Genomic DNA, 19,943 nt, shown 5'->3' with positions numbered 1-19,943 from the left:
GCATGGTGCATGGTGCATGGTGCATGGTGCATGGTGCATGGTGCATGCCCAGCTAGCTCAGAGCCAATTCCCAGACTGAGCAAACCTGTGACACTCCTGTTTATATCTGTCAGCCAGGACTCCCTGATTAGGGCTGTTAACCTGGTCCAATCAAGGAACTCCAATTCTATGAGGTCCACCTGGCTGACCTCGTTACAATCACTGCACTGTGCAGCATCTTATCAAAGGCCTTTTGGAAATGCAAATATCAGTTTGTTTTCTTTTAAAAGCTCACAGCCCAAAAGTAACGTTCAGTTTCCAGCTCAGTTCACAGCTCCAAACTAATAACGATAAAAACAGAAAAATTGGTCAGTGTTCCAACAATACATGGAATTGTAAAATCTTACAGTGCAGGAGGAGGCCACTTGACCCATCGTGTCTGTACCAGTCCCGAAAAAGCTACTCAGCTGGTCCCAAGCTCCAGCCCTATCTCCGTAGCCCTCTACTTTCATCACTTTAAAATGTATATGCTGCTCTCTCTTTTGAAACCACTTATGGAATCTGCCTCCACCACTCTCCCAGGCAGCGCATTCCAAATCGTAACAAAGAAGTTTCTCCCCAACTCACTCTGAGCTCTCTTTCTGACAAGCTTGAAAATATGATCCCTAGTTACTCACATACCAACTAGTAGAAATGGAATATTTTTCTTGACCTTGTCATAATTGTCCATAATTTTGAACACATCAATAAGGTCACCTCCTCTTGATTTTCTCTGCTATAAGAAGAGCAAGCCAAATCTCTCTAATCTTTCCCTGTATCTAACATCCTTCATTCTGGTACCATTCTAGTAAATGGAACACACTTCGCACAGATCTAGCAACTCTAGACTGGGCATCCACAAGGTGCTGTGGGCCATCAACAGCAGCAGAATTGTACTCCAGCACAATCTATAACCTCATGGCCGCGGCATATCCCCCACTCAACCATTACCATCAAGCCAGGGGATCAACCCTGGTTCAATGGTGAGTGCAGAAGGGTTTTCCAGAAGCAGCACTGGGCATACCTGAAGATGACGTGTCAACCTGGTGAAGCCAGCAAACAGGACTGCTTGCATGCCAAACAGCGAAAGCAGCAAGTGATAAAGCTAAGCGATCCCACAACCAATGGATCAGATCTAAGGCCTGCAGTCCTGCCCCATCCAACCGTGAATGGTGGTGGACAATTAAACAACTCACTGGAGGAGGAGGCTTCACAAATATCCCCACCCTCAATGATGGAAGAGCCCAGCACATCTGTGCAAAAGATAAGGCTGAAGCTTTCACAGCAATCTTCAGCCAGAAGTGCCAGTGGATGACCCATCTTGGCCTCCTCCAGTGGTCCCCAGCATTACAGATACCAGTCTTCAGCCAATTCGATTCACTCCACGTGATATCAAGAAATGGTTGGAGACACTGGATATTGCAAAGGCTACAGGTCCTGACAACATTCCGGCAATAGTACTGAAGACTTGTGCTCCAGAACTTGCTGCTCTCCTAGCCAATCTCTTCTCATACAGTTACAATACTGGTATCTACCTGACAATATGGAAAATTGCCCAAGTATGTCCTGTACACAAAAAGCAGGACAAATCCAACCCGGCCAATTACCGCCCCATCAGTCTCCTCTCGATCATCAGTAAAGTGATGGAAGGTGTCAGCAACAGTGCTATCAAGCAGCACCTGCTCAGAAATAACCTGCTCAGTGATGCCCAGTTTGGGTTCTGCCAGGGCCACTCGCCTCCTGATCTCATTACAGCCTTGGTTCAAACATGAACAAAAGAGCTGAATTTCAGAGGTGAGGTGAGAGTGACAACCCTTGACATCAAGGCTGCATTTGACAGAATGTGACATCAAGGAGCCCTAGCAAAATTGGAATCAGTGGGTATCAGGGGGCAAACGCTCCGTGGTTGGAGCCTGACACATAGGAAGATGGTCGTGGTTGTTGGAGGTCAATTATCTCAGCTCCAGGACATCTCTGTAGGTGTTCCTCAAGGTAATGCCCCGGGTCCAACCATTTTCAGCTGCTTCATCAATGACCTTCTTTCTATCATAAGGTCAGAAGTGGGGATGTTCACCGATGATTGCACAATGTTCAGCACCATTCGTGACTCCTCAGATACTGAAGCAATCCATGTTCAAATGCAACAAGATCTGGACAATATCCAGGCTTGGGCTGACAAGTGGCAAGTGACTTTCACACAAGAGACAATCTAACACCATCACTTGACATTCAATGATGCTACCATCACTGAATCCCCCACTATCAACATCCTGGGTGTTATCATTGACCAGAGACTCAACTGGACTCACCACATAAACACAGTGGCTACTAGAGTAGGTCAGGAACTAGGAATACTGTGGTGAGTAACTCATCTCGATTCCTCAAAGCCTCTCCACCATCTACAAGGCACAAGTCAGGAGTGTGAGGGAATACTCCCCACTTGCCTGCGTGTGTGCAGCCCCAAAAACACTCAAGCAGTTTGACACCACCCAAGACAAAGCAGCCCGCTTGATTGACACCACATCCACAAGCATCCACTCCCTCCACCACCGACGCTCCGTAGCAGCAGTGTGTACTATCTGCAAGATGCACTGCAGGAATTCACCAAAGATCCTCAGACAGCAGCTTCCAAACCTACGACCACTTCCATCTAGAAGGATGAGGACAGCAGATACATGGGAACACCACCATGTCCAAGTTCCCTTCCAAGCCACTCACCATCCTGACTTGGAAATATATCACTTTTCCTTCACTGTCACTGGGTCAAAAATCCTGGAAATCCCTCCCTAATAGCATTGTGGGTCAACCTACAGCAGGAGAACTGCAGTGGTTCAAGAAGGCATCTCACCACCACCTTCTCAAGTGGAACTAGGGATGGGCAAGAAATGCTGGCCAAGTAGCGATGCCCATGTCCCACAAATGGATAGAAAAAAAAATCTCCTTTGAACTCTCTGCAGGGCTTCATTAAATAAGAAGCCCAGAACCGAACACAATACTCCAACTGTGGTTTGACCAATGATTTGTAGAGATGTGGCATCACTTCCTTGCTTTTATACTCTGTGCACGTATTTATAAACTCAAAGGTCCCATAAGACTTCTTTGCAATTCTTTCAACATGCCTGACCATCTAGGGTCCCTCTGCTTCTGTATTCCCCTCAAACTTGTACCATCAAGCTAGTATTGTCTCTGTGTTTCTTCAACCAAAATGCATTACCTCACATTTCTCTGCATTGAGATTCATTTCCCAGGTGTTTTCCCATTTGATGTATATCTGTGAATTGCTTCAGGATTTCTTGCACATTAAAGGAGCTATTTAACCATCAGATGTTGTTTTACTTGGACCACCTTTCCTTAATTTTGATTGTTTATTTGCCCTTGTTTTGTAGAATATGTCCTTTCGCAGCCTGCAGTACAAACAATGTGCAGTCGTAGGCAACGGTGGGAACTTGGTCAACAGCAGTTGCGGGGCTGAAATTGATCGGGTGGATTTTGTTTTCCGGTAAGTTTCACAGCAACTAACAAAAGCTCTGTCAAATGAAGGAGTCCATCCACTAGCAGCAGAACCTGGCCCAGGGGAGGGAAGAGGACTAATAGTTAAACTAAGATGTGCAAAACCAACGAGGAAATCTTTGTAGCAAATTGTCAGTGTAACAATTCTCTTGTTTTGATCCAAGAACCAAAACTATGAAATTCTTGGGTAGTTTTGTTTTTGAGTGACATTGCAAGTGGGGAGAAAGAGAGAGATTTGCGAATAGCATGTTTCACAATCTCTGGTTATTCCATTGTGTTTTAGAACAATGAAGCATTTCTGAAGTGTAGCTGCTATGAAAGTACAGGAAATGCAGCAGCCGTGATGCATACAACAAGCTCCCACAAGTGGCAGGGTGGTAATGAAGAGGTAGTTTGTTTTTGAAATGCTGATTTGAGGAGTAAATATTGGCCAGGACACGCTGGCTAACCCGGGAGAGCAGAAAGCATCAGTGCAGCATTTGCTCACAGCACTAGCATCAGGAGATGATGTGAGAATGATTGCATTTGCCATTCAAGCAGCATTTAAGAAGGTGCTGTCAAGGATTCCAAACTAATCTAAAGACAATTGTATTCAAAAGGAAACGTCCCTGCTGTTTGGAGTCATACCTAGCATGGTAGAAGATGGTTATGGTTATAGGAGTCCATCATCTCAGCCATAAGGCATTGCTCATGCCCTGGGTCTAACCATCTACAGCTGCTTCATCGATGATCTTCCTGACATTGTAAGGTTACAGATGGGGATGTTCATTGTTGAATGTTCAGCACCTTTTATGATTCCTCGAATAATGAAGCAATTCACTTCCATGGGCAGCAAGACCTTGATAATATCATTCTTGCGCTGATAAATGTCAAGTAACATTTGCACCAGACAAGAGCAAGGCAAGCATAGAAATTGGTGGGAAAGCTTAGTATCAGTGAAGAGAAATCCGATGACCCTTCCTCAGAACGGACAATATGTAGATGGTCCTATTGGAGATGGTGCAGTGCTAGATTTGGTCGGCATAGACATGGTGAGCTGAAGGGCCCGTTTCTATACTGTTTCACTCTATGACTCTCTGCTTAAGGAAGTGATTGGAGTACGAGTCAAGCTGACTACTTTTGTCCCTGGAAGCTGTCGACTGAACCCAAAATGTTAACTCTGACTTCTTCACAGATGCTGCCAGACCCGCTGAGCATTTCCAGAAATGTCTGTGTTTGTTTCTGATATACAGCATCCGCAGTTCTTTTGGTTTTTTTTTAAGAACCAGGTACTGTCCATATTCAATAAGAAAATCTCAGACAATCTTTTGTTAGCAATCAACAATGTCACTGTCGCTGAACTCCCCTACCATCAGCAGTCAAGCTATTACTGTTGGTTAGAAACTGAATAGGTTCAGCCATTTTGTGGCTTCAGGAATTGGTCAGAGGCTGGCAATTGTAGTAAGCAACTCATTCCCTGACTCCCCAAATCCTGTCTGTCACCAACAAGATAGAAGTCAGGAATATGATGGAATACTCCCCACTTGTCTGGATGAGTCCAAATCCAACAACACAAATGTTGACAGCTTCCAGGACAAGGTGGCCAACTTGACTCGTACCCCATTCACTTCCGAAAGCACTCCTAGAGTCATTGAGTCAAACAGCATAGGAACAGGCCCTGCAGCTCACCATGTCTATGTCGACCAACAAACACCAAATCTAGCACTGCCACATCTCTAATAGGACTGTCTACATAGTGGCACGAAAAGCTCTCCAGGTTGCCTTTAAAAAATTCCACCCTGTCTGATCCTTTGACACTGAGATGATCTGACTGGATGTTACAAAGGTAGTTGAAGTCCCTTACAACTACCTGTCTTTTCTCACGCCTTCCTTCGATTTGCTTACCTATCTGCTCCTGTATCTCACTGGTGGGAGGCCTGTACTGTAATCCCAGCAAGGTAATCACCCCTTTGTTATTTCAAGCTCTACCCAGATGGCCACATTGAAGACCCTTCCATTATATCCTCCCTCATTTCTCCTGTGATGATTTCCTTTACCAATAATGCAATACCCCACCTCTCTTACTTCCTCGCTCCCCCATTCCGACTAAAACTTCTATACCCTGTTGAGCTGCCAGTCCTGTCCTTCCTTCAACCGTCCCTCAGCAATTGCAACAATATCATATTCCCATGTACTGATCAACGCTCTAAGTTTCCCCCACCTTACCAGTCAAGCTCCTTGCAGGAGGAAGTATCAACTTAGCCTTCCATTTAAATAACTCCGATATTAATAAAAAAAAAATCGTGATTTAACTTCTTATGGGAGTCTAGACTGTAACTGTATATTGCTCACATACCTGCTGTGTTTTCCTTTTAAACCGCATCCAGCAAAGCCTGTAAGTGGACAGTAGCAACATCCGTACAGCAGTTGAGATAAATAAAAATTTGGATTTACCCCATTTACTAGACCAGGACAATCCAAAATAACTTCTCAGGCAATGAACTTCTTTTTGAAGAAGTGCAGTTGTGGGATATGGATTCTGTAAATGAAGACAGTTTTAATATGGTGGGGCAGAATATGTCAGCACAGGCTTGGAGGGCCTGTTCCTGTGCTGTATTGTTCTTTGTTCAGAAGGGCGAGAGAGTACCAGTTATGGGCCATAAGTCTGTTTTCAGTTGATGGAGATGCTGGTAGGATTGCTATATTCCAGAAGTTACTCTGAAAATGCACATCACTTCTCCTTTAATTGCAATTTAAACTGATTTTACTATCTACAATTGATTACCATCCACCTCCTTTTATTTCACTGTATAATTTACCAAAAGCTTCGCAACATAATAAAATACAACACATTCATTTGGGGTAAAAATACCAGAAGCATTTGCAGCCATTGGTGATGGTGGCAAACAATTATTTTAAGAAAACAAAATCACAGCATAAATATACAATATTCAATATTTCTAAACTGAGTTAAATTTTACCTCCAAAGTAGTTAAACCACATTTGCAGGCAGTTTTTTGCAGCAAGAAATCAGATCGTGTCACTCTGTTTGATGCTTGGAAATATGTGATAAATTCTTTGACACTAAGACAAAAGTTCTTGCTTGGTCATTTATTAGAACTCCTTCAAATATTTAAAAAAAGGCTGTTGGGCTTAAAATAGGATTCAAAGTTAATACTTTTATTCCTTTGGTTAGAGGAACGAAGGGATCTATTTGTCACAAACTTTGAGATTAAGCCTCAGTTGTTTTCTCTACCTTTTCCCCAGCAACTGTCCTTGTGTCTCTAACCTTCCGTCTGCTCTAACCCTGAATTTCCATCTTGCAGCTTCACTATTCACCCTTGGCTTCCCTCCTGTGTGTTCCAAACTGAGTGTTTTTTGTACTTAGAAAGTAATTCACAAACATAAGAAGTTGCTGTTGTGTTCAATTTATTTCTTGATTTCCCTGACCACTCAACTCACTTCCTATTACAGAACGTGATCAATGATTCCTTCCTATTCTGTTTCTGTTTCCTTCCAAACTTCAAAGCATTACCATTTCCTCCTGAAAATTTTCCATCAATCCATGTTCTAGCTTTAATCTCCCTTCCTTTTCTAAGGAAGTTGCTGCCCAACTTAGCACCTCCTAGAAAGTCCTTTACAATCCATCCAATCTGGCATCCACTTGCGTGACTGCACTAGAACATTTCTGATCAAAGTTACAAATATCGTATGACAGCATCCTTTGCCGTTTTATCCTATGCCAGATAACAACACATCCAGAAACTCCCTTCACTATGCACCTTTACAGCACTACTTTGTCTGTAAACCGGAATATGAAAGAGTATCTTCAGCCATGGCTTCTCTTCTTCCTCTTTCTAACTCCTTATACAGTTCCTCCAGAGCCCCCAAGGAAATATTCTTTACTTCTCATCTCTTTCTCATCCACATGCTCCCCTCAGGAGTATACTAAAGGAAGTAAGCAAGATAGAGAAGTGTAAGAAGGCTATTCCACAGGTAGGGGCCTAAGCCCCTGACGGTTTGGCTGCAGATGGTGGACAAGTCAAACTGGATATGTTAAAGAATCCAAAATAGAGGAGCAAAGCTTTCTCAAAATTGTGGAGATGGAGCACATTGCAGAGATAGAAAAAAGGGGAAAGCATGGAAGGATTTGAAAACAAGGATATGAATCTTAAAATCTTAAGATCTGCACTTTGAACTTTTCTCAAGTCAAGAAAGATTTCCCATTCTCCGCCACAGCATGATCAACATTATAAATCTATGCCAGAAATGAGGAGTAAATGCTCAATTCCACCTGTGTCCATGGCACAGCTGAAAGAACAAGTGCAGTGCCATACAATGTAAAGGTAAAGCCACAATAGTCTTCTCAGACCGTAGGGCTGCTCTCTCAGTAGAGAGAGACGACTGGTGGGTGATCGAACCACAGGGTGATCACATCTCAGGCAAGGGGAAAGGTTGAGAAAGGAAGTTCTTCAGCTGATGCAGGAACTGAACCCACACTGTTGCCGTCACTATGCATCTCAAGCCAGCCGTTCAGATGACTGACTACAAGATGTTAAAAAAGTCTGCATTTTTTAAAATCTTTATTCACATTTCAAACAGGCAAGTGCTCAGAGAGCAATCCCAAAAAGCTGTGCTTGGCACAAAGTCAACATGATTGTGAATTCAAATCTTTTCTCAATCTATTAAATGGAAGTTAAATATTAAATCCACAGGAGAATTATTTGTGATATGAATTACATCAGGAGCAGATCACAGCACACTTCCTAAAAGAAAAATCCTCCTTGCTTTCAGAAGTGCTGTGGTATTCTGAACAAAATCCTAAAACAATGCAACAATGTTATGGAAGACATTATATCATACCCAATCACCTGAGTACAGACCTTTCCTATCAACAGCATTTTCTAGCATTTGGATGTCACATGGACATCCTGCACTTCCATAACACAAAAGTTCAGGCTTTAAAAAGTATAAAAATGTTTGCTGGCCAAAAATGTTCTCTAAACATAGAAAACTAGAGTAATTGTCTAAGTTGGTACTTGGCAACGAATAATTAAAGCAAAATTGTGTCAATTTAAAATATAGTTTCTTTATGACTATTTTTAAAGTGAGGTTGGAAGAGAATTGCATCTCCAAAATCCCCAAGTAAATTTAGAAATCAAAAGAAACAGTAAAAAGGTTTGTCAATGAATAGCGAAATAACTGATTGATAACTATAATTATTTTCATAGTTTCTGACCTTGTTTTATCGTGACTCTTCACATTCAGTTAAGCCCATTTGTTATATAGTTTTGTTTCTGAAATAAGAGTGTAAATGAAGAATCTAGGCTTATTGTCCTGACTCCGAGCTACTTCCCTACTACAATGATAGGAAATATTAACATTATATAAAATCATAATCTTGCTTTTACTAAAGAATGCCTTGTATATAAATAAGTCAGCTTTGATGGACAAAGTACACACTCTCTCCACCATAGTTGCAGTAGCCTGTACCATCTATAAGATGCCAAGGCTCTTTTAATGCTCTCCTACAATGGTTCTGATCTCTAACCACCTAGAAGGATGAGGACAGCAGATGAATGGAAACACCACCACCTATGAGTTCACCTTCAACTCACTCACCAACCTGACTTGGAAATATATTGCCATCCCTTTTGTGTTGCGGAGTCAAAAACCTGGAACTTCCCCCAACAGCTGATTTTGAGTTGTTTTATTGTAATCACGTGTACTGAAGTACAATGAAAAGCGTTGTTTGTGAGCAGTACAGGCAGATCATGGCAAGTAAGAACATACAGATCATAGGGTGCTTAGATAGTGCGAGGCATACAGGTGATGCCACAAAGGAGGTGCGTGAAGCAAGATCAACATTATTTGAAGTTAGAGAGTCCATTCATCAGTCTAATAACGGCAGGGAAGAAGCTGTTCTTTAACCTGTTGGTGTGTGTGTTCAAGCTTCTGTATCTTCTGCCTGACAGAAGAGGTTGGAAGAGAGCACTACTGGGGTGGAGGGGTCTTTGATGATGTTGGCATATTTCTACACATGATGGACTGTGGTCACTGACTAACAGCCTCCCAAGGGCAATTAAGGATGAGCAATAGTGCTCAATTCTAGCAATTCACACATCCCATGAAAGCAGAAAATTGCTCATCTAAATACTATTTAAATGTCTCGAGAGTTCCCACTTCTACCACCCCTTGAATTCAGATACCAACAGCTATCTGGGTGAGAAGATTTTCCTCAAATTTCCTCTCAACCTCCTGCCCCTTACCTGTAAAACTGTATCCCTGGTTATTGATCCCTCTACTAAGGGGAAACGTTCCACTTTATGTCCCTATGTATGCCCCTCAGATCTTTATATTTCAGTCAGATCCTTCCTCTGCCTTTTGTGCTGTAAGAGAGATGACCCCAGCCTAACTCATTTCTCTTCATAGCAATAGATGCTAGAACAGTTCATAATTTTAAACCTGAGATGTTTGATTGTCCTGGGTATACAAAGAAATTGACACAAAGGCAGGTAGGTAGAAGTTAGATTCAGATTAACCATGATCTCACTGGATGGTAGATCAGGTTGAAGATGCTGATTGGCTAATTTCTGTTCTTCTGTTGTTAAAATTATGCTGAAGTGCTAAGTAAGGCTTTGAAATTGTAAGGGGGTGGTGGAGGAGTAGTGCTGCTCAGTAGTAGTGTGTACCATCTATAAGGTCCCTGCAGAAATTCACCAAGACTCCTTAGCACCTTCCAAACTCATGATCACTACTATCTAGAAGAACAAGAGCAGTAGATGCATGGGAACATGTCCACTACAAGTTCCCTCCAAGCCCCTCATCATCTGACTTGGAAATATATTGCCGTTCTTTCAGTGTTGTTGGTTCAAAACCCTGGTTATCCCTCCCTATGGGCATTGTGGGTCTACTTTGCTTCCTTTATTCATTCACAGGATGAAGGAGGCAGCATTTATTGCCCATCCCTAATTACCCAGAGGGCAGTTAAGAGTGAACTACATTGCTGTGGGTCTGGAGTCACATGTAGGCCAGACCAAGTGAGGATGGCAGTTTCCTTCCCTAAAGGACATTAGTGAATCAGATGGGTATTTCCAACAATCGATAATGGATTCACGGTCATAATTAGATTCTTAATTCCAGATTTTTAAAAGAAATTGAATTCAAATTCCATCATCTGCCATGGCAGGATTTGAACATATGTCCCCAGAATGTTATCTGGGTTTCTGGATTAACAGTCCAGTGATAATACCTCTAGGCCATCATCTCTCTGTATGACAGTGCTACAGTACATGGACTGCAGCGGTTCAAGAAGGCAGCTCACCACCATCTTCTCAGGGGCAAGCGATGCATCCTGGCCCAGCCAACGATGCCAACTTCCCACGAGTGAATTACAAACAAAGAGATTAATGGACATCCTGAAGGTCTCTGACATTTTGTGTCACATTTACACTGTGGTGACCCAAAACTAAAAGACTCCAGTTTGTCTTGTATGCAGGACACAGAACGGAGAGGTGAATATTGTTCTCATATCACTTTAAGAAAGAAACATGCTAATGAGGTAGTAACTGGGATGTAGCACACATAATTAGTTGCCGATAGTCAGTACAGGTTGCAGTATGGATGTGTCGTGTGTGTTTCCTAGCAACAACAATTACTGAATCTCCAGCAAATCTGATGAGCATCTGCGCTCTGCACGCACCAACCAACCCAACCTTTCTGTTGCCATCCACTTTAACTCACCCTGCCACTCCCCTGGTGACATGTCCATCCTTGGCCGCCTCCACTGTCAGACTGAGGCCAAACGTAACAACACCTGATATTTTGCTTTTGGAGCTTACAGCCCAGCGGTGTTATTGCATCCCAATATTGACATCACCAGTCTCAAAATCTCTCCACCCCCAACCTGTCCATCTTCTGACTCACCTATCCGCTCCACCCTTCCCACTGACCAACCACAATAATCCCCTGCCTGCATCCACCTGGCTCCATCTCACCTACCCTTCCCCCAGCCCCACTCCTATCCCCCTATTTATTTCTGGGCTCACTCCCCCGAGTTGGGGAGGGGTTCTGACTGGAGACGTTGACTTCCCTGCTCTTCGGATGCTGTCGGACCTGCTGTGCTTTTCCAGCTCCACATTTATTAACTCTTTTCTTCCCCCTCTCCTGAATGAACTGACTGATGATGCTTCTATTATCTTTTCATCTGATTTTGCCAGACCAATATCTTACAGCTGACTTGATGGACCATTTGGGTAATTAAATCTGTTTACTGTAGATCAGAGGCAAATATGTCTACTTGGTTACATGCTGCAGCAGCTCACAAATGATGGACTCCTGTAATACTCCTGTAATTCAAGAAGAACACGTTGAATCATTTAGAGATAGCAAGAACTGCCGATGCTGGATTCAGAGACAACACAGTGTGGAGCTGGAGGAACACAGCAGGCCAGGCAGCATCAGAGGAGTTGGAGGGGTGGGGGCGTGATGTTTGATGTTTGATGTTTCGGGTCGGGACCCTTCTTCAGGAGTGCGGTGGGGAAAGGGATCTGGGAAAAGAATGGAGAGAGGAGGGTGGGTGGGATGGTGATAGGTGAGTGCAGGTAGGGAGTGGTGGAGATTGGTCAGTGAGGTGGGAGGGGCGGTTAGGTGGGAGAGAAGATGGACAGGTTGTGTCAGGTCAAGGAGGCAGGGATGAGAGGGAAGGTTGGACATGGGATGAGGCCGGGGAAGATTTTAAAACTAGTAATTTCCATGTTTAGGCCATTGGGCTGTAGGCTTCAGAGAATCATCTTTCTTCTCCTGCACTGAGAAGCTAATGTGGGGACTTTCTCCATGGACTGCTGACCTAATAACTTTGGGTATGGATTTTCAATTGGTTGCAATACCCACAATGAATGAATGGCAATACTTGTCCATTTCAGAATAGCGTGTGATTTAGAAGGGAACTTGATGGTCTGTGTGCTATTGACCTTTTATAGTAGTAGATCCCACGGACAAGTGTTGGATCTCCTCTCAAAGTAAGCCTTGCGAATTGCTGTGGTACCTCTGTAGCTATGACATACTACGATATAATGTGGTGGTAGATAGACTGCTCGGGCTGTTGGCCAATTAAGATACACTGACCTTCGATTTCAGGACTGTTGTGGTTTGCACCGCTCAGGAGAGTGCCGAGTGTTCCTTTGTCGCGGTTGAGTTCACGATGCCAGCCCCCTTTGAGAACCCGACTGATTTAGTCTCGTAGCTCACGATTTTTCTATGACAATGAAGGGTCCACTTTGACAGCTGATGGGTTCAAAATTAAACAAATGGCCCCAGTTTTTTGTGCTTGCCCAAACCATCCCTCACCAGCCTGCAGCCTGTGCCCCCTCTCTTGATTGCTGAGTTGCAATCCCACTCGAATAATCTTTCCCAATTGTCAGCAATGTTTCCCAGTTGTCCCTAGCTGTGACCTCCCCAGGCAACCTGATCAACTGCCAGGTGGATAACTGAATAGAAAATAATGATAAAAGTCTTGTGCTTAAACCTTGATCCTGCTTTATCCCCACTTCTCTCTCACTCGACAGTGATCTAAGGTGAAACCTTTTGTTACTTGTCTTACCACCTAATGATAAATGATTTTGTTTTGCATTTGCTTGCAATTTGGTTATTGTGGTTCAAACAGCTGTCTGTGCCTTCAGTGATTTAGTAGTACAGAACTTGAATATTCCTGACAAAAAGACATTTTTTTAAGGTCTTCATCTTCTACTCAGTGTTCGCAAAAACATCAGTGTTAGAAGGAACAGAATTTATAAAATCATGAGGCATGGATAGGGTGAACAGCCAAGGTCTTTTCCCCAGGGTAGGAGAGTCCAGAGCTAGCGGGCCTGGGCTTAAGGTGAGAGGGGAAAGATTTAAAAGGGACCTAAGGGGCAACTTTTTCATGCAGGGGGTGGTGTGTGTGTGGAGACAGCTGCCAGAGGAAGTGGTAGAGGCTGTTACAATTACAACATTTAAGAGGCATCTGGATGAGTACATGAATAGGAAAGTTTAGAGGGATATGGGCCAAATACTGGCAATGGGACTAGATTAATTTAAGTGGTTAAGTTAGGCAACACGGTGGCTCAGTGGTTAGCTCTGCTGCCTCACAGCACCAGGGACCTGGGTTTGATTCCAGCCTCGGTTAACTGTCTGTGTGGAGTTTTCACATTTTCCCTGTGTCTGTGTGGGTTTACTCTGGGTGCTCCAGTTTCCTCCCACAGTGCAAAGATGTGCAGGGTAGGTGGATTGGTCATGCTAAATTGTCCTGAAGTGACTAGGGATGGTTAGGTTAGGTGGGTTAGACAAGGGAAATGCAGGGGTGGGGGATGGGTCTGGGTGGGATGCTCTTCAGAGGGGTGGTATGGGCATGTTGGGCCAAAAGGCCTATTTCCACACTGTGGGGATTCTGTCATTTCCACGCCGACCACTGTAGGGTTTCTATGATATCTGGTCAGCGTGGAAAAGTTGGACCGTAGGGTCTGTTTCTGTGCTGATAATGACTCTATGGGAGAAGAGAGTGTTTATTGGATGGTAAGTGGATTCTGATAAAGGCATCACCATGGAGGAAGTATCACTTTGATGTTGACTGGGACAATGCTTTGATTAATCAGTGTCAACCCGCCTGCTTTAAATTTAACAAGTTTTGGCATTTATTGTCAGTGATCATCTCATTAGTGCCTTCTCCATGAATGTGAGACAACTTTTCAGCCAGTAAGCACACTCTTTTCAGTCAGTATATATACAAAAAAAATGACGTTTCTCTTTACATTTGGCACATTCACAATTCACATTTGTGAATGTCCTGATGATGAAAAGCTTTGGCAAAATGTCTTTTTTAAAATAGTCCGAATACTTTTCTGTGAGTGGATTGGCTCATTCATGATAGATTGAAAGCTCTGTCCTGTGCCACGATCAGATACTTCTGTTTCTGATGAATACCTGAACTTGCCAACTGTCACATTGAGAATCAAATCAACTTCATTCACTCCCTTCAACTAATCAGTAAAAGCATATCAGTGTGGGCAGTGGCAGAGGAAGTTGGACCCATTCAGTTCTGTAGCATTTAGATGATTTGAGTGAGTAAAGTTCAAAATCAGTGAATTTTACCAACATTTAAATAACAGCACTTTACCTGTTCCAAATGGACCAATTTTAATTAACTGCTATTAGTTCTTGAAAATTATACAAATCATCATAATATTTTACGTTTGGATTGACATGTTTCTGCATTCATGCTCATGTCCCTAATCCATTTGATATTAATTTTAATAAATTCTCATTCTTGCTTTCCATTAAAATCCAAATGCAACTCCTTCACTAACTATTGTTGAGGGTCATTTTAATATAACCCATAGTAACTGTCAAATAACTTCACAGAGGGGTTCCTTTGTAGGACTGACTATATTGTGACAGTTATATAAAAGAGCTTTCAATCTGTCTTTGTTGTGTTGAGATCTAGAAGTCATTTTCCTGGCAACATTTTTTTTGGCATAATGAATGTGGTAGAACTGGGGCACCCTTTGTGAAAGCCACAGATTGTTTAACTGTTTCAACTATGGGTTGTTGGTAACTTTGCAATGAAAGATAGTGGAGCGAATATTGCATCAGCCTAGTTCCTACATAGCAAATTGAGTGCAGCAGTTACCTAAAGAATAGAGAGCAGAGAATATTGCATGCAAGTAAAAGGCTAGTTGCAGATAAAAGTTGGCTAGAGAGAAAATCTGTATTCGGACAAATTATCCTCTAATCCTGATCCATGTCTAACTCACCAACAAAATGCTGGAAATGGTATGGTAACTTTATTCCATCATCATTAAGGGAACAAAAGCAGATATGGCTCGTATTTCTTGAGTGTGATTTGTTGCCATTAATGGTTTGGTTCCAGAACTAACTGTATATTTGACTTGATAGTTACCAAGCCAACTGTGAGAATTGTTAAGTAATTCTGGATCAAGGAGGTCACCCTATTGTTTATTTTTTAATGTTAGGTTATGGTACTACTGGACATATTGGATCCCAGAATGAAGTCTGGCTTGATAGATCATTTTTTAAGAAGTTTGGTTAATGTAGAAGTCAGTCACTAAAACGTGATGACTAGAGGCTCTAGAATTTATTTTTAAAAAGTTGGTTTATTACACAAAAGACAAAAAGAAACACAATCTACCTTGATGTAGAAGATAAAGATCTTAAAATATGCAGCAAACAAAGTTTTCAACTTTTTTCCCAACACCATCACTTTACAAAGATTCAAATCCAGAGAATTTAGCCCTCTATATCAACTCTTTTTTTTCCAGTTAAATGATTCTCCCCAATCTCCATTCTGTGAGCTGTAGAGTAGTCTTGCACAGAATACTCTGAAAATTGTCAACGTTGCTCTTTTCAGCCTTCCTGGTGATGTATGCTGAGTACCTTGGATATCCCTTATCACATTCTTTCTCAGAAGAAAATACCTATGCTGTCTCAAGATCACACATATTAACCATTAATTGATATCTATGTTGTTGTGTTTTTTTAAAATTGTATTCTGGTTTAATTCAGCAAGTCACTGACCACAATCTAATGTCCAAGAACAAGACGACGATTACTTCAACTCAGTTACTGATTCAAGTTAACCATTAACGGAAAATCCACTTTAAAGGTTAAAACTGCAGTATTGATTGTTTTATTCTCACACCATTGACTTTCAATTATATGTAGTTTGAGGTTATTCTCTAGCTGTAACTCTGAAAAGTTGGTGAGTGGGTGTATTCGGCAGTGCAGCAAGGTAACGCTTCAGTGAAACTGAAGCCAACTTTTGATTTAATGCTACATATGTGAAGTTTGCACCATAAATAGTCAGAGCTTTTTCCATAGAACTACACAAGTTCTGTAATTGTATTCTGAAGAAAGTGCGTGCTACGTAACAACATTTACTAGGCATCTTTAACAACATTTAAAAGGCATTTGGACAAGTACATAGATAGGAAAGGTTTAGAAGGATATGGGCCAAGTGCAGAGAAATGGGGTTAGCGTGATGAATGTTTTGGTCGGTATGGACCAGTTTGGGCCGAAGGGCCTGTCTCTGTGCTGTAGGTCTCTATGACTCTATGATCTAGATCAGACCTTGAAATCCTACCTCTGTTTACCAGCCCTGGAGTGTAGTAACCTTGTGTTAGGGGAGTACAACAAATATGTGAACCCTACTGGGGAGTTTTTGAACTGAATGTTATGACGAGACTGTGGCTTTAAGAGGTGTATTTTGTCCTTTTTTTTTGAAGGGAGATTTTAAGGCAGAGGTGTGAACAGTCTACCAGAGCCATTAGAGTAAACAATTTGTGAGGCCTTGGTGTTTTTTTTAAGATGGAACAATAGAAGCAGCCTGAATGGGTGTAGCCAAACTTCCACAGAGCCAGGATTTTTAGTTTTAGCTTTCAGCAGTTACTGTTGGGTTCTTGAAGTGAAAGATATCTTTTCCCCCTCTCTCAGTTACAGCCAAAAGCTGGAGGTTCTCTGCCTGCTATGTGAGTTGCATGTGAGACAATCTGTTTTCTGAATTTGCCTTTTGCCAAGGGTGTGTTTATGGGATGTTGCTGTATTAGAACAGTTAATTAGTAATAGTTACTGTATCTATTATTTTGTTACGTTTTCCAGTTGAGTTAAGCTGTTCCAATTCCTTCTTTCTTTTAACTATTTAACTATTTTAACTAGAGTGAATGAATAAAGTGTGTTTTTGTTTTAAATCCGTGTAATCAAATTGCATGGAACATAACACCTCATGTTTACCTTCAAAAAATAAAAAAAAATATGGGGTCTAGAGTATCTTCTGAATATTTTGAGGGAGGTTTGGTCTGGTCCGTAATAACGTTCATGTTCTTTTTCCAGGTGCAACCTCCCTCCAGTAGGTGGGAAGTTCACCCAAGACGTTGGATTAAAAACTAATTTGGTGACGGCAAATCCAAGCATCATTGCAAAGAGGTGAGAGCACGCCTTTAGCCGCTCCGTATTTCAAATGCTTCCATCCTCTGCGGTGGGCGAAGCAAGAATTCGTGATTTGTGGAGATGGGAGGAAAGCACTGGCTTATTGTTTTGGGTTGCCTTAGGCTATTGCGTTTGACACAACTAACCAAGATGCTGACACTGCTGGGGTAAGGTCCAGGGATAGTCCTGATACTCCTCCATTGTCCAGAATAAGGTCAAATCAAGGGATGAGAATCTGGCACTGCCCAGTTGTTGGCTAAGGAAGTTTATTTAGTTGGAAGCCCCAAGGAAATCCAGTGTCTTCTCTTGGTTAATGATTGTAACCAGCAAGTTGGCAAGAAGCATTGGATTTACTACATTCAGGGATCATTTATTGGTCATTAGTTTAATGGTTTGTGAAGTAATGAGGAAGTGCTTCTCAGTGACTTCAAAGCATTGTTGATAAGTAAGCTTGCATCCATATTACAGGGTGAAATCTGGCAGAAGAAAGTGAATTAAAAGAAAGCTCTTCATCGAATTCTGATATCTTTCACATATCTTCCCCTGATCAGGCAGGCAGGGCATCAGTTCAGACCCTCATCTGAAATATGGTCCCTCTGTAGATGTTTAAAGCAGACACAGAGTACAGACCAAGAGTACCCTCCTTTGTTGTAATCAATAGATTACTCTGACTAAAGGCTTTGAAATAGTTAGTACTGCTTCTATGTTGAGTGGGGTAAATAGGATGCATAGAGAAGTGGGGAAGAGCGGTGATAGTTGAATGTTAGGGGTAAAGAGGTAAGAGAGAAAGCAGCATATTGAATTGATAAAAAAGTTGAGAAGTAACAATGAGTGTTTTTTTTTCTCTCTGACAGCTATGCAGAACTCCACAATAGGAGGAAACCTTTTTACACTGACACAATTGTCTACAATAAAGCCCTTCTCCTCTTACCTGCCTTTTCCTACCCCCCGAATACGGCGCTCAGTTTCAGAGCTCTTTATACTCTTGAAGACTTCCAGGCAAAGCAGAAAGTTGTGTTTTTTAACCCCATCTACATCCAACACTTGACCAAGTTTTGGCTTTCCAAAGGCATTCAAGTGAAACGTCTCTCCACTGGCTTAATGATTGTAAGTCTTGCACTGGAACTGTGTGAAGAAGTGTGCGTTTATGGGTTCTGGCCCTTTGCTAAAAGTATTGAAGGCAAAGTCATGCTACATCACTACTATGACAATCAGTTGCCCAAACCAAATGTCCACTCTATGCCAACAGAGTTCCAACATCTTCTACAAATGCACAGTAAAGGAATTATCAAACTTCAACTGGCTCAGTGCTAGGTGGATCTGGAGTAAAACACAATTTTGAGTCAGAATAATATTCAGACTGGGTGAAATGAGCAATGAAGAGCTTGACTTTCAACCAGCAGGGTCTTAAGCTCATCACTTGAGTCCATGTGTGCCACTGTGACTTGCTTGGAGACAAAACATAGACACTTGGACGTTTCATTTTAGATATAGGACTGTAGCTAGGGGTTATCTCAAAGTCACTGACAATTAACCAATTGATAAAATGGGACCCATGACATGAGCCAACTCCTTGCATTGGAAACGGGGCTGGCCAAATAAAGAGCTCAGGAGTTTAATGGTGGAAAATGATCCTGAAGCACAATAACGGATGAAATAGTTAAGAAGGCAAACCCTCTTGTCTCTTCCCTGTCCGCAAACACCTTCCCTTCTCAACATTTTTACTTTTACAGTTCCTGGCTAATGGTTCTCTGCTAAATCCTCCTTCATCTACCTGCTGGTCAGAATTTTGTTTTAACTGAGTAAAATCTCATTTCTATTGGAAGTTGCTGCCAATGTGGAATATTCCTCATCTCTCTGCACCAAATACAGAATTATTTTTTGATCAAATTTTAGGTTTTATTTCAATTTTCCCCTTGAACTTGGAATTGCGGCCCAATCCAGGCTGCATCACACAGCATGAACACCAATCAGACAGCCAGTACTGTTGTCTTCCTCTGCACCTTTTATTATCTGTTTATCTAGACGATCGGTTTAACACAAAGAGTGTGTGTGTTTGCGCGCCACAAGATCTAAGGAGTTTATTTTAACCTTTTTTTTAGCATATCGCCCCCCCCACCTCCAAACCCTCACCCCACTCTGAAAACGCAGCAGCTGGATAGTTTTTTCTACCAAAAGGAGCTGACTGCTTACCCATTTGGAACTTAACCCTAACAAATTTTTAAACTTGGAGATTTCTGGTACACCCACCGAAAGGAGATGATTGGGACCTTCTGAGTTGAAGCACATCAGGAAGTTACTGTATCATTAAGCCATAAGATTGCACCTTTAGCCTGGGGTCTTGAGTAGGGAACCCCAGTCATGTGTTTGTGCCAGGTTAAAACAAGAGTGCAGCTGTTCTGGAGAAAGACACCTCCATTGTAAGTCTGAGATAACAAGGTGTGGAGCTGGATGAACAC

General features: G+C 42.2%; 1 protein-coding gene across 1 annotated transcript in view; it reads left to right on the top strand.

Annotated features, from left to right (window-relative positions):
• The window catches only part of LOC109914382 (alpha-2,8-sialyltransferase 8F-like), a 49,018-nt gene extending 30,220 nt beyond the window's left edge, over positions 1 to 18,798 (top strand). The window contains exons 7-9 of the mRNA XM_048614420.1: positions 3,405 to 3,517; positions 17,389 to 17,481; positions 18,339 to 18,798. Of these exons, the coding sequence (XP_048470377.1) occupies positions 3,405 to 3,517; positions 17,389 to 17,481; positions 18,339 to 18,798 (666 nt within the window). The remainder of the gene's footprint in view (positions 1 to 3,404; positions 3,518 to 17,388; positions 17,482 to 18,338) is intronic.
• The last annotated feature ends 1,145 nt before the right edge of the window (positions 18,799 to 19,943 follow it).

The sequence above is a fragment of the Rhincodon typus genome, chromosome 30 (genome assembly GCF_021869965.1).
Source record: "Rhincodon typus isolate 14 chromosome 30, sRhiTyp1.1, whole genome shotgun sequence".
In the NCBI taxonomy this organism is placed as follows: domain Eukaryota; kingdom Metazoa; phylum Chordata; class Chondrichthyes; order Orectolobiformes; family Rhincodontidae; genus Rhincodon; species Rhincodon typus.
This window is presented reverse-complemented; position numbering and strand designations above follow the sequence as displayed.